The sequence below is a fragment of the Pseudoliparis swirei genome, chromosome 5 (assembly GCF_029220125.1).
Source record: "Pseudoliparis swirei isolate HS2019 ecotype Mariana Trench chromosome 5, NWPU_hadal_v1, whole genome shotgun sequence".
Taxonomy (NCBI): Eukaryota; Metazoa; Chordata; class Actinopteri; order Perciformes; family Liparidae; genus Pseudoliparis; species Pseudoliparis swirei.
The window spans coordinates 17,043,211-17,056,093 of record NC_079392.1 but is presented as its reverse complement, the minus strand read 5'-3'; the positions used below and the strand labels follow the sequence as shown (position 1 = coordinate 17,056,093).

General features: G+C 39.8%; 2 protein-coding genes across 12 annotated transcripts in view; both read right to left on the bottom strand.

The window, feature by feature from the left end:
* Positions 1-11,458, bottom strand: part of LOC130193964 (adhesion G-protein coupled receptor D2) — a 219,405-nt gene extending 207,947 nt beyond the window's left edge. For 9 of the 10 annotated variants that reach the window (XM_056414811.1, XM_056414808.1, XM_056414810.1 and 6 more), the window contains exons 1-15: positions 10,817-11,458; positions 10,667-10,703; positions 10,081-10,105; positions 9,583-9,807; positions 8,623-9,261; positions 6,314-6,511; positions 5,981-6,054; positions 5,202-5,504; positions 4,907-5,018; positions 3,689-3,835; positions 3,019-3,121; positions 2,104-2,215; positions 1,724-1,779; positions 1,293-1,419; positions 581-684 (exon numbers count right to left, since the gene is read on the bottom strand). In XM_056414811.1, the coding sequence (XP_056270786.1) occupies positions 581-684; positions 1,293-1,419; positions 1,724-1,779; positions 2,104-2,215; positions 3,019-3,121; positions 3,689-3,835; positions 4,907-5,018; positions 5,202-5,504; positions 5,981-6,054; positions 6,314-6,511; positions 8,623-9,261; positions 9,583-9,807; positions 10,081-10,105; positions 10,667-10,702 (2,261 nt within the window). In that variant the 5' untranslated portion in view covers position 10,703; positions 10,817-11,458. The remainder of the gene's footprint in view (positions 1-580; positions 685-1,292; positions 1,420-1,723; positions 1,780-2,103; positions 2,216-3,018; positions 3,122-3,688; positions 3,836-4,906; positions 5,019-5,201; positions 5,505-5,980; positions 6,055-6,313; positions 6,512-8,622; positions 9,262-9,582; positions 9,808-10,080; positions 10,106-10,666; positions 10,704-10,816) is intronic. The other variant, XM_056414814.1, reaches the window with a different exon arrangement.
* Positions 11,459-11,553: 95 nt separating this feature from the next.
* Positions 11,554-12,883, bottom strand: part of kif14 (kinesin family member 14) — a 34,425-nt gene continuing 33,095 nt past the window's right edge. For both annotated transcript variants that reach the window (XM_056414801.1, XM_056414802.1), the window contains one exon: positions 11,554-12,740. In XM_056414801.1, coding sequence (XP_056270776.1) covers positions 12,406-12,740 — 335 coding nt within the window. In that variant the 3' untranslated portion in view covers positions 11,554-12,405. The remainder of the gene's footprint in view (positions 12,741-12,883) is intronic.

Here is a 12,883-nt window from a genome sequence, read left to right as displayed (position 1 = left end):
CTTATGTTAATTAACATCTGCAAAAAGCCGCCATAAACCTTCAGAGTGGATTCACATGTAGACCACAGTAATTACTGGATTAGCACGAGTCAATACTCACAGCAGCCTTAGGAACAGAGCCATACAGTGCCAATGAGTTATCTCTCTCTGTTAAGTGTCTGGCAGAGAGTCACATCAAACCCAAGAGGTGGTATGAAAGTCAACAGGGCAATGCTGACTTGGTTTATCTTGACAACAGTACTGTGAACTTCACAAGTGTTTAACTGTTAATTCATGCAAAATAATAATGTGTATTCACATCATGGGTGGAAGCAAGAACACATTTTTCATATGTTTGACATTGTTATAATTACCTACATAGTGAAATATACCGATATAAATACTGAATATCGACACAATTTGAAATGTGTACTTAGCTTATGATTCAGCTTTGTTTTTCAATAATGTAGTTATATACTAAATGTAATTACCAGCTCAAAAAGGGGTTGAGGCTGAGTGGTCTGCATTGACTCAAACAGACAGAAACCAGGCAGATATATTGGTATTGCAGGCGAGCCGGACAGGAAAAGCAGGCACTCACTCCAGCACAGTGAACAGCATCAAGGTCACCACCAGAGCACACAGAGATGCACCAGAGCCGATGAACGTCAGCTTGGTCAAAATAAGTTCATCCTCAGGACTCCACTGGGATGGGAAGGAAAAGGAGTAATGAGGGAGAGAGGGAGCGAAGGAGAGAGGGAGAATGTTGTTCAATATCACAGGTTTGACCAATCCAAAGCAGACTTAAAGACACTGAATTTCTACCTCATCGCTTCATTTGTGTAACGACTAAATGCCAAATATGTGCAATTTCAAAAAGTTGAAACGCTGTTGGTCTTGTTTTTATTCATAACCATTTATGTACTTTGTGGTTAGACAGAAAGAACAGTGAGAACCAATGCATCTTTTAAAGGGATACGCACACTGGGAGTGACACCTGCTGGTATATATAGTGTACTACAAATCTTAATTAAAAAAAACAAAGATAATGACTTGGATCAGCAACATATACTGTGTGTTCTAATAGAAAAGTACAAACAAAGTATGTAACATGCATGATTTCTATGGTATATAATGTATGATATAAATCATCACTGTCAAACAAAGGAAAAAACTAATATTACATAATGAAATAACGTTTATATTTTTCAACCCCCCCTGGTCTGGCTATCAAAATAGCATTTTCCATCATGCAACGTCTTTTCCAGCATGTATGATTCAACTCACTGCATCAGATATGTTGCATGAGTTACCTTTGACTCCAGGTAATTCATCAGCACTGCAAAGTTGGTGGTGTGGTTACAGAGACAGGAAGTTACACTCGAGCCAGCAATGGTCACCCGGCAACCATCACTGGACCAGCTGCTGGTATGATTATGCCTTTACAGCCCAATACACAACCACCACACACAAACACATCTCATTAATAGGTTTCAGAAAGCAGAGACATTTTGTATTAAATATTAAGAATTCTAAAACCTAAAAATCTAACTTTTGGAAGAAAATGTCAAATGTTCATTTATTGCATTTGATTGTTGTGTTCAGGATTATTATATACGGCATCAAATAGATAAAATAGGTTCTATAAATGTATGGGACACAATAAGAGACAGATTCAATCCTGATTGCAATAACACACATTTACTAGGGCTGTTTCTATGACTGTGCTGTTGGTCAAACTTACATCAAGCTGAAATTCCAAAAGGCACAAACAGGATTAACTCGCTGTGAATACTCCACCTAGAAACAGAAACACATGTTTGCACTTGTTGCATTCTCTATTAATATATTGCCCTGGAGTCTAACTATTTAAAAGCAACATGGATTAAAGAAATATGTACCACATCCTCGAAGACGAAAATTATTGTGCAGTGGCATATTGCGTTTGGTAAGTTAATCAAAGGGCAACAATTTGACTGTAACTCAACTACTATTCCCAAAGAAGTGTTGCTTTTCTACAAACATTTGCCATCAGCATGGATATTATTGAGTCAAGCCAGAACTGAATGTTGCCCTGGGCTAAAGAATCAAACTGTGTGGCACCCCCTGAACTACGGACTTTACCATGTATGGTGAGGAAAGGGTGTACTTGATGGCCACAGGAATGCTTTGGGCCTTGGAGGCATCGCGGATGGTGGCTGATATGACAGCAGAAGCCAGGTGTCCGGGGAAATTCCTGGGAAGAGAGAAAATGGTTACCACTTACATCTGCCCTGCAATTTAAAGATCAGAAAATAAATTTGTTAAAACTTAAATCCAAACTACAGGTAATCGATCAGAATATTTCAAAGTAGACTTAAGACTTTCCTCTTTGACAGTGCTTATAGTTAGGGCTGAATCAGGTTTGCCCTGGTCCAGCCCCTTGATATGCTGCTATAGGCTTATAGGCTGCTGGGGAACGTTTAGGATACACTGAGCACCTCTCTCCTCTTTTCTCCCTCCTTGTGGATGCATTGTCATCTCTCTATTGCACATTACTAACTATGCTTCCTCCCACGTCTCATAGGGTCCCTATGATACATCATAGATCCTATCTGCCTAATGGATCATCGAGGTCTGGGTCGTGGAATATGCCTACTACCAACTATGCCATGGCCCTGTTGAGACTCCGCCCACTCCTCTCTACCTCCATCTGCCTGATGGATCATGGAGGTCTCGATCGTGGAATATGCCTACTGCCAACTATTCATACACTCTGTCATATTCATTGATTGTGTTGTTACTGTGTTTTAATTTGTGTATAATGATTCCTTCTGTACACATTACATCTATTACACCTGTCTATCCTGGAGAGGGATCCTCCTCTGTTGCTCTCCTGAAGGTTTCTTCCCTTTTTTTCCCCGTGAAGTGTTGTTTGGGAGTTTTTCCTGATCCGATGTGAGGTTTTGGACAGGGATGTCTATGTGTACAGATTGTAAAGCACTCTGAGACAAATTTCTAATTTGTGAAAATGGGCTATACAAATAAACTATAGCCAACCTTTTTAATTTCTCTTGGTGACTCTGCGGAGGCTCCTGTGGTCCAGATACAATCTCACTCAGATGGCTGTAGTGGGTATGAATAAACATCACTTCCTCATATCCTGATGAGAGAGAAGGGAGAACAGATCTGATGTATTTACAACATTTAATAATACAAAATACTTTGCTGAGCATCACTATATTTTCACAGTGTCACATTTAAAAAAACACTTTATATTCACACACAATAAGTGCAAAAACGTTTTATTTACCCATCAGCTTAAAGATCTGACTTCGAAATGTCTGTCAATTATTTTAGATTTCGTAGTCTATTTGGAGAAAAATCTTAAAAAGAAAAGCGGTTAGTTAGGCAACTAAAACACATCATATTTAGCGTGACAATACACTTCAATCACATTTTTGAAATCTCCATTAAATCAGCGAGGAATGAACATGGTGCATTTTATTTGGATATATTCAAAACTGAGGAGTTTGTGAGGGCACATTTGTTATCATGTGTCCTCATGTAACATCTGTTTTGGGGGACATACATTTTTCATTCTCCGTTAGGTTAGCATCTGTAACAACTGCCAAAAGTGCCTTTTCCCTAGTGTGTGTGTGTGTGTGTGTGTGTGTGTCCGACCCAGTGTGTGTGTGTTTGTGTGTGTGTGTGTGTGTGTGTTTCCTACCCAGTGTGTGTATCCTCTGGAGCTCAGTGTCAGGGATAAGCAACTCATCTTGACCACTGCTGCTCGCAGTGTGAGAGCCGACTGCAGAAGGCTTGAAGACGTGACTACAGCTCTCTTCAGTCAGCTTCTGCCACATCATGTATACATCTGGAAATAAAGGCCGCATAGGACACACAGACAATAGACAGATTAACAATTGTGTAAACAGTAAAATAAATTAAATAATATCCTTTACTTATCTGTGTTACAAAGAGCTTTTGAAGAAGTGCAATACCATGAAAAAAGGTAGATTAGCACTAATATAAACGAATAACAAAATTAAATTGCATTCTCCAAGTCACAAGAATAATTCAAGATATATGTATCAGACAGCTAGTGTGAAATCTTACATATTTCTAGAATTTCCCCATCAGCTCGAATTACCACTGAAACTGTGCCTACATTCCGCACATATAAGTAGTATTTTCTTTCATGTGCACCAGTATGTTTTAATTACCTTCGCATTGAAAATGCCGGAAGGTTATGTTTTGATCGCCGTGTATTTATTTATTTATTTATTTATTTGTATGCGTGTTATTCGCAAAACTCAAAAAGTATTGAACCGAATCGCATGAAATTTGGTGGGATGATTGTTTATTATCCGGGGACCAGTTGATTAGATTTTGGGATCGATCGGGTCAAAGGTCAAAGGTCATGAACAGGTCAAAATCTTTCGCACAACTCAAAAAGTATTGAACCGAATCGCATGAAATTTGGTGGGATGATTGTTTATTATCCGGGGACCAGTTGATTAGATTTTGGGATCGATCGGGTCAAAGGTCATGAACAGGTCAAAATCTTTCGCAGAACTAAAAAAGTATTGAACCGAATCGCATGAAATTTGGTGGGATGATTGTTTATTATCCGGGGACCAGTTGATTAGATTTTGGGATCGATCGGGTCAAAGGTCAAGGTCAAAGGTCATGAACAGGTCAAAATGTTCTTGAATCGCATGAAATTTGGTGGGATGATTGGTTATTATCCGGGGACCATTTGATTAGATTTTGGGATCAATCGGGTCAAAGGTCAAGGTCATGGAAAGGTCAAACTCTTTTTTTACCATAGCACGATACATTTTTGTCCAATTGGCATGCAACTAATGCCAAAATGTTCATAATTCAATGCCCAATCTTGTGATATGCGAAGGTATGCACTCTACCGAGTGCCCATTCTAGTTACCTATGTTCTTGGTAGAAAGAGTGAAGCCTCTTCTCGCAACAGATAGTGTGTCTGCAAGATCTTGGGTGAGTCTGTCAATACTCTGGACAATAGTAAATGGTCCCATGGTGACCTGTACAGAAAACAAAAACGACCCAAAAACAAAAGTTGACATTCATGGAGGACCTTATCCCTTAAAGTGGGATCAAATATGCAATATAAACATAGGGTAGACCTTGCTAAGTGTACCTTGTGGTAAATTCAAAATATAGCAAGAACATAGCAAAGCAAAAACAGATTAACACAAGTTATTCACCCCATCCTCTGTCAGGCCCATCCACTGTGAAGCCACATGGGGCTCCAGCATCAAACTTGCCGCCTTTAGGTAGTTGGTAGCAATGGACACCATGACTTCTGCTGTGTCAGCTCCAGCAGAGGGAGAACTAGTAGCCAGCACCGTCAAGTCTGTCTCGACCCTCTGTGTGAGGTAGAAGACATCACTGGCGGTGAGGAGGTGAGGGCCACCGACCTCCAGCACATGCAGAACAGCCCTGGTCAGCTGCTGGAGCAAGGCCACATCTCTGTCCCAGGAACTATTCATACTCAGCTCTACCATCCCCTAAGGAAAAGAGGGATGGATACAAATGTTGAACTTTATTTACCTGCGGGAATGTGGTTGCAATGCAATACTGCAAATTCCCCAAATTCACACACTTCTGGATCAAGATCACCTCTGTTCACCGAGCCAAACTCGAGGATTTTGACCCATAAAGTTATTGTTGAAAAACACCCAGAAAAATTTACGATTCTCCTAGAAATATAACAAGATGATTTTTGAATGAGATTACTTTATGGCATGACAATATGTGTATGTCTGATATCAGTCATGTAAATCTGAGTTTGTTTGGAAGGCGTCAATTCTACTTAAAACATGGCAAACAGAACAAATATAATTTTTCTCAGCTTCACCGTTTTCAGTGTATTCTCGGTCGTTGAGCTGCCTTTGCACCAATATTAAGAAGAGTTGCTATTACTTTTACGTATTGTACCACGTAAGTGTCGATGTGCTACAGACCGCTAAACTGTCCAACTCACAGATTTGGTCAGAGAATCTTCGCTCAATCTCCTGAAGAATGGTGTCTTTGGTAAACTGATAACATCCAGCACTTCTGCAGAAACGGAGACGAATACAATGCAATGTATAACAGCATAAACACAAACAGCCTTGGAGATTGGTATAATTTGAGTCAACAAATAAACACTTCCCATTATGAAAAGACAGTATTCATTAAACGATGAATGTATCTGATTGCATGCAAACTTTAAAGTGTTGCTCTATTTATTAGTTTCTCTCAGCGTTAGATACGGCAGAGCAAATCCTCAAATTGTATCACAAATAAAATGAATTTACATTGTTGTGACTTGTACCTTTCTTAAACTGGCAGACAGCCCCCCTGAAAGAATCACACTTGGCTAGGCCCCAGCTTCCAATAACCGGGTCAAAGATGCCACATTCCTCATCAGACAAAGGGCTGTGGAATAACTCAAAGGAAATCGTTTGATTCTGCAAAGCATTTCCATCCAGGAGGGAATCCAAAAACGAATTTTCTAACACAGTGACGTTTCCTAGCAAAGGAAATGGTGAAAGATGTTATTAATGTTAAATGAAAAAAGGACATATCGATACTGAATGTCATTCACAGCAGTGTCAGTAATGCAACACTTTAGAAATCCAAAAGTTAAACTCACATCTCATCAAGATGCAATTTAGAATCAGCTCCAAGATATGTTTTGTTGTAATGTGTCATAAACTTTATGTTTATAATCTCCAAATAGTTATTGTTGAGCTAACACTTTGACAACAGACGAAGCAGGTTGTCAGTATTGTTTTAAATGACCCAAAAAGTTGTTTTAGTGTACGATGGTGTAAAAGGGAAAAACAGTCAAAGTTACAGCATGGTTGTGGTCATGAAAACAAATTATGGTTTGGTTGAGACAATATCTATTAGTTGGTTCAGGTAAGGGAGCATGCCAAATATCATAGAGTAAAAAATGTTCAGTCTAGGGTATTTTTATTCTAAATGTTCTGTACTGATGTTTCTTAACTTTTCAGTCTGTGGTTTTTATTATTATTTTCTCTTTCAACAAAACACCAAAGCACATTCCTTGTATGTGAAAGCCCAGATGTATCGATTGATCTGATCCTGGTGTTTACAATAATGTAAAGGTTATAAAACAGTCTTGATTATGGAAAGATCTGTCATAGACAAGTAAAAGCTGTTATTGTAAGGTAAACGGCTTTGTGTCTTGGTCTAGGACACTTGTGAAGGTCCCCAGCTTGGTTGCTGATCAGAGAACTAGTTGTTACAAGGATTGAATCTAGAGCATTTCAGTTGAAGGGTAGCGTGGTTTGATGAGAAAACTGGAGAGAAAACTTGAAATGATAGCACACCAGGTGCTATGACTAAACAATCAGAGGATTAATCCATAGTCCTTCAACAGCTACCGCACATGTACTGACCGTCTGTAAGGTGACCACTAACAGATACAAAATAAAGAAAACAAACATGACATTACACAACAGTTGACTGTAAATGTAAATCTCTTAAGTAGTGCAAGTGCAATACCCTTTGTGCATAGTGAGTTTCAGGAGGCAGAGGGAGTGTTTGGGGCTGTCATTGCTCATCGGGGAGCATGATGTCAGAGTGGGAGAAGTTTGTTTTGAAGGGTGGGATTCAGAGTGACGTGACTCACAAAACATTCACAAGAACCATAAGGAGCTTTACACTTTGCCAATTACAACTTGATCACTATTTACCTTATGTATTGAGCAACAGAGACCGATTTCCTCTCATTGAACTTCCATTAGTGCCGAATGCTGGAAAGGAATAGTGTTTGTGTCTGCACGAGCATGTGAGTCTGTTTGTTTACTATGTAAGTTTGCCAAAGCATGCTACAAATTCAGGATTAGGCATATGCTGTGTGTGTGTGTGTGTGTGTGTGTGTGTGTGTGTGTGTGTGTGTGTGTGTGTGTGTGTGTGTGTATTAGAGTAGAGCATATTTGGATCTAGCTGTATCTGAAATTAATTCACAGCATATATTTTACTCTACTTGGAATTTCAGATGGGTGGGGTTTACCATCAGGCCAGCTCAAATCTTGGCAAGTTACTGAAAAGTGTGTCATGCATAATTACTTTCAAATGCGCACTATGTGATTGTTTTTTCTGCATAGCAACCCGACCCAGCCCAAGTGCCAAACTATCTAAACTGTAAACAGTATTTAAAACTAACGCTTAACAACAGCACTGGACCTTGCAGCTAGATATGAGTCTCTTCAGTTTGAACTAGTCCTGTATTTAAGCAATAAGGTACTCGCATGCAACCGTATTATAAAAGCAATAAGGTTCTCGAGGCAGAATTTAGTCGTCAATAATGTCCGCTTCAAGGGTGTTGTTAGGCAAACCCTTGAAAAGGACATTGTTGACGACAAAGTACTGCCTCGAGTACCTTATTGCTTTTATAATACGGTTGCATGCGACATTATAAATAATAGGTAAATAGTAAGCTAACAACTGTCGGACATTATGGCTGATTAAAGTACACCTCGTGACTCACTCTCAACCAATCAGAATGCTTGATTACATCTACCCATATTATAATTGGTGATGAGATCACCTTTGATTTAGTTTCTGGTTTCTCAGCTTCTTCCCGTCCACATGCTGCATCCTAACATGTACCTTGACACGGGATGTCTTTCCACAGTTTCGTGAGGGAGGACTCTATTTCCATGGCTGATCCACTCCATTTGAACACCGGCCCAGAGGAATTGGCTGAACACTTCTTTTCCATGGTGTAGATTTCACTGCTGTTCAGTACCCGATCCCATATGTACAGCTCTGTGATATTCCCTGAGAATGACTCATTCTTCTTAAATGAACCCCCAAAAGTGTCCTGCTCCTGTCCAATAATGAAAAGGCCACCGGGGCTGATGCTGTTAGCACTTAGGCCCTCACCCCTAGAAACCGCAAGGCCATCAGTGAATAGTGCCCAGCGTCCACCACTCTGACTCCAAGCAACGCACACAGAGTGCCAGGATTCGTCCAGGTCGAAGGCTTCTTGGTAAGGTCCATGAATGCCATGGACCAGTAGAGCCAGCTGCACAGGTTTTCCCTTGACTAGGTTTACACGGAGCTGGAACTCATTGATATATGACTGGATGGAATAAGAAAAGATGGTGGATATTCCAAAGCAATTTGGATCGAATTGAACACGGGTGCAAACGGTCACAGAGTCCATGGAGGGGAACTTGTGCAGGAGACGGGCATAATTCCTGTCTGAGCGCCCAGCAAACTCCAGAATTAGGGTCTCCGAGGAACCTTTGGTTTCACAGAACACAGAGTAAAGAAAGAAGCATTACTATGAGGGGAAAATCCTGCCACAGCTCTCGGAAAAGATGGAACCTAATCCAAAAAAATTTCACTTTGTGGTCCTAATTCTAATGTAAACACTCGGGAAACCTGTATTCACTGTGGGAAAGACTATTGTATGTCAGTCCTATTTCATATTCTAATGGCATTTTGTTAAGCCAGTGAGTAGGCAGAAAGAGGTTTTGGACAAGAAGAACAATGAGCATACAATTTCAAAAGAATGTGCTAATAAGTTCATATACATTTATACAAATAGCACAATGAACTTACTTGACAGATGGGTCATGACTTTCCTGGCAATCCACACAGGCTGAGAGATGCTCAAGGATTTAAAAAAGTTGGTTAGCTCTTGCTTCTCTACTGGGTTGGAGGCAGTGGCTAAGGCCCCATAGCGCTTGTTACACAGTTGCCCTGCATTGTTCCATTGCAGGCGATCAGGAACATACTCATAGTAGGATTCATCATATGTCAGGTTTCTAGTTTCCAGTATAAAGGCTGTTCAAAAAAAGAGAAAATAAGATTAGAAGAATTCACCTACGACAGATACTGTACTGGTGAACCCGCTTGCTGTAAATCACTTCATTTGATTTTACAGGGAATCACCCATGACAGGCACAAAGAATAACCAGCATATTTCTTGCCGGTAGTCTTGTTTGCTTATGTAAAGAGGCATCATTATTAAATTGAGATGGTTTTATAACTAGTCAAAAGTTCCTAACTTTAAATGAAATGGTGTTCAAATGAAAGGAGAAACAGAAAGTGACTCACCGGATATACAGCTGTGGAAACAAACCTGAAACATAAGTAGAGTTTAGCATATTGCCAGGTATGGTGGAGAGAACATCGCTACTGTTCTTTACGATATCTAGTCCTGATTGAATGAGATATAGGGCCAGGGAACCTAGCCTGTTTTCTTACAGAACACCTCATCATATTTATGAGTCTGCCAAACCCTAACCCCGAACCTGTAGCATAAAAGAGAATGTTAATTGTCTGCAATTATTTCACGCAGTAATTTGTAACATTGCTGAGAACAGTGACTGCCTTTACTGATGATTTTAATTGACTTTATATATTATTTATTATTTTAGTCCAGGAATAAAATAACAGATAACGTGCGACAAAGTGATAACTGTAGTACAGGAATATTTACACATTTAGCCACACCAGCCTCATTGCATTATCTGCCTAAATGTCCGTCAGCTAAATTAGTCAGCTAAATTAGTCAACAAAATGCAAGTTATGGGGATGTTTGCACAACTCAAATAGTAGATGTTGCCAGGTTATAAGCCGACCTATTTGTCTGAAATATTCAACAGGAGTGAAAACGTAAATACAAAGATGAAGTCCTTACCAGCAAGCCTATGTTGGGGGAAATTAACCTGAGCATCCTGAGAAAAAAACACATGTATACGCCAAGATTGGAATTGTATTTCTTCGTACTATGAATTATTATAAGCCCATTGGTCACACACATGAAGCAAAACAAATATGTCTGCGTTACCTCAATTAGTCGTCTTGTTAAAAAAAAATTTTGCGCGTCTTTTCATTTCAATCGCGTCGTGTGAACGCAGCATTCAACAACTCCAGCATCGGGTTGTGTTCAATGCCTCTAACGTTCGTTGTAAAGGATTTCAAAGTATGTTTTCTTCAAAGCTGTGATCCATCAGTCCGTCTTTAAAGTACAGAAGAAACCCGAGCGGTCGCCGACTCTGGAGAGCATGAGAGGATGCAGAGGAAGCTGCCGCGAGTGGGTGTAACCTGCAGCGAGTAGACCAGAGGGTGACCAAAAGTAAGGTCCAGGGACCTGCCGGGGCCTTTGGTTTGGAGACAGGGGCTCTAGTTAAGCGAGGGTCTTGCTCAAAGACATAATACACAAATGATGATGGAATTATTAATTATAATACAATAACTAGGCCAATTTAATTATCCATAAATAAAAAGTTAGTGAAAGTAGATGTTCATTTTCAGGATCCATCGCGCATCTACAGACACTTATCTTTTAAAGTGTTAATTCTACATACAAAGTGTAATATAGATGTCAATGTGTCAGTGTACCTCTGTGCATCGTCAGTGCTTAATTCACTACAAGGTAACCCAGTTAAGGACCGTGTATATGAATGTCTTGCTGTTTCCCAGTGCCAATTCACAACTTATAAAAACATGTTCATTAAACTGTAGGTAAAATCTTTAACAGGAGTCCACTGATGACTGAATGACACGCAATATGGAAGAGTTAGGTCTTTGTCAAATCAAGCCACGTCAATTTATTGCGTTAGTACAGGTTGCTGTATTGTGTTGACAAATGAAAGTGATACAAAGATATAAAACACTGTTTTGTTGAAGTACATACATTTACAATTTTCTCCTGAGTGCAAATAGTTGCAGTATGTTATACAGGACATATAAGTGCAAGTCTTTATGAAAATGTAAGAAAACTAAATATGTTCTTACAATAAATCATTTACAGCAAAGAATGGCGAGAAAACCTGTCATTATTTATTTACCAAAACACTACCCGAGCTGCTGGATATTGAAATCTTTGATGTTTGAATGAAGAGAAAATGTTATTAAAGATAATTTAGTGACCTCTGAAAAATAAAGTACAACACAGAAGGCCTGGTAAAGCCTGTGTGAGCTTTCCCTGACAAACAATTACTGTTCCTAATTGTGTCAAGAATAACTCATTTAAACTCTACAGTCTAGTGACTGAAGGCTTTATCCCAATACTTTAAAGCTCTGAGTAGCAAATTATTACCAAAATAAAAAGGAAGCTACAGCACATCTTGACAGCAGTGCTGTTTATGATGATAGGATGTATTGCTGTTTAAAGCCTCCACATTAATTCATTTGTACCCGTCTTGTCATTTTCTTTGTAATTGGAAAAACTGCCCAAAAGAATAACTTGGCTGGAAACACTGAATAGATCTGCAGTTCTTGTTGCTTGTGATTCCAGGTTGGTGATATGGGAGTGTACAAAAAAATACCCACAGCCCATATGTTATTACAAGCAGAAGTTTTCTCTCTATCAGAAATTCATTTCCACAGTAAATCATACATGATGCGAGCACATCGTAAAGAGTAACACATAAATCATACCCAGTGCAGGCTGCCTTTGGACGACACACCCGCAGGGAGAGAGTACACAAGCTTACTCACTAATCGATTTCTAACTGCACTGCGAGTGTCTTTACTCAATGTTTCATCCTCTGCGCCTTTATCAGAAGCAGCAGAGTGTCTGCCCTCTCCTGCAACCTCTTGGCTCCAGGAGGACAGGGAGTGGAGGGCAAAATGAAGCTTGTCTCGAGCAGCCAGTGACGGCGTCAATGCTTCTTCCTCGGACAGACCCGTGATGAGCTCATCAACAGCTTTGGCAGAGGAGGAGATCAGCTCGCTGCAGCTGCTGAAGTTGGAGTCTGTGTCTTTTCCTGGAAGGAGGATGACCGTCAGAACGGGGAAATGACACTTGCAACAATAATCTAGTTCATTTTGGCTGTGGGTGGTTTTGTTGCTCACCAACCATCACAGCTCCAAATATTATTGCAATGATAATGAACGAATCAAATCAGAA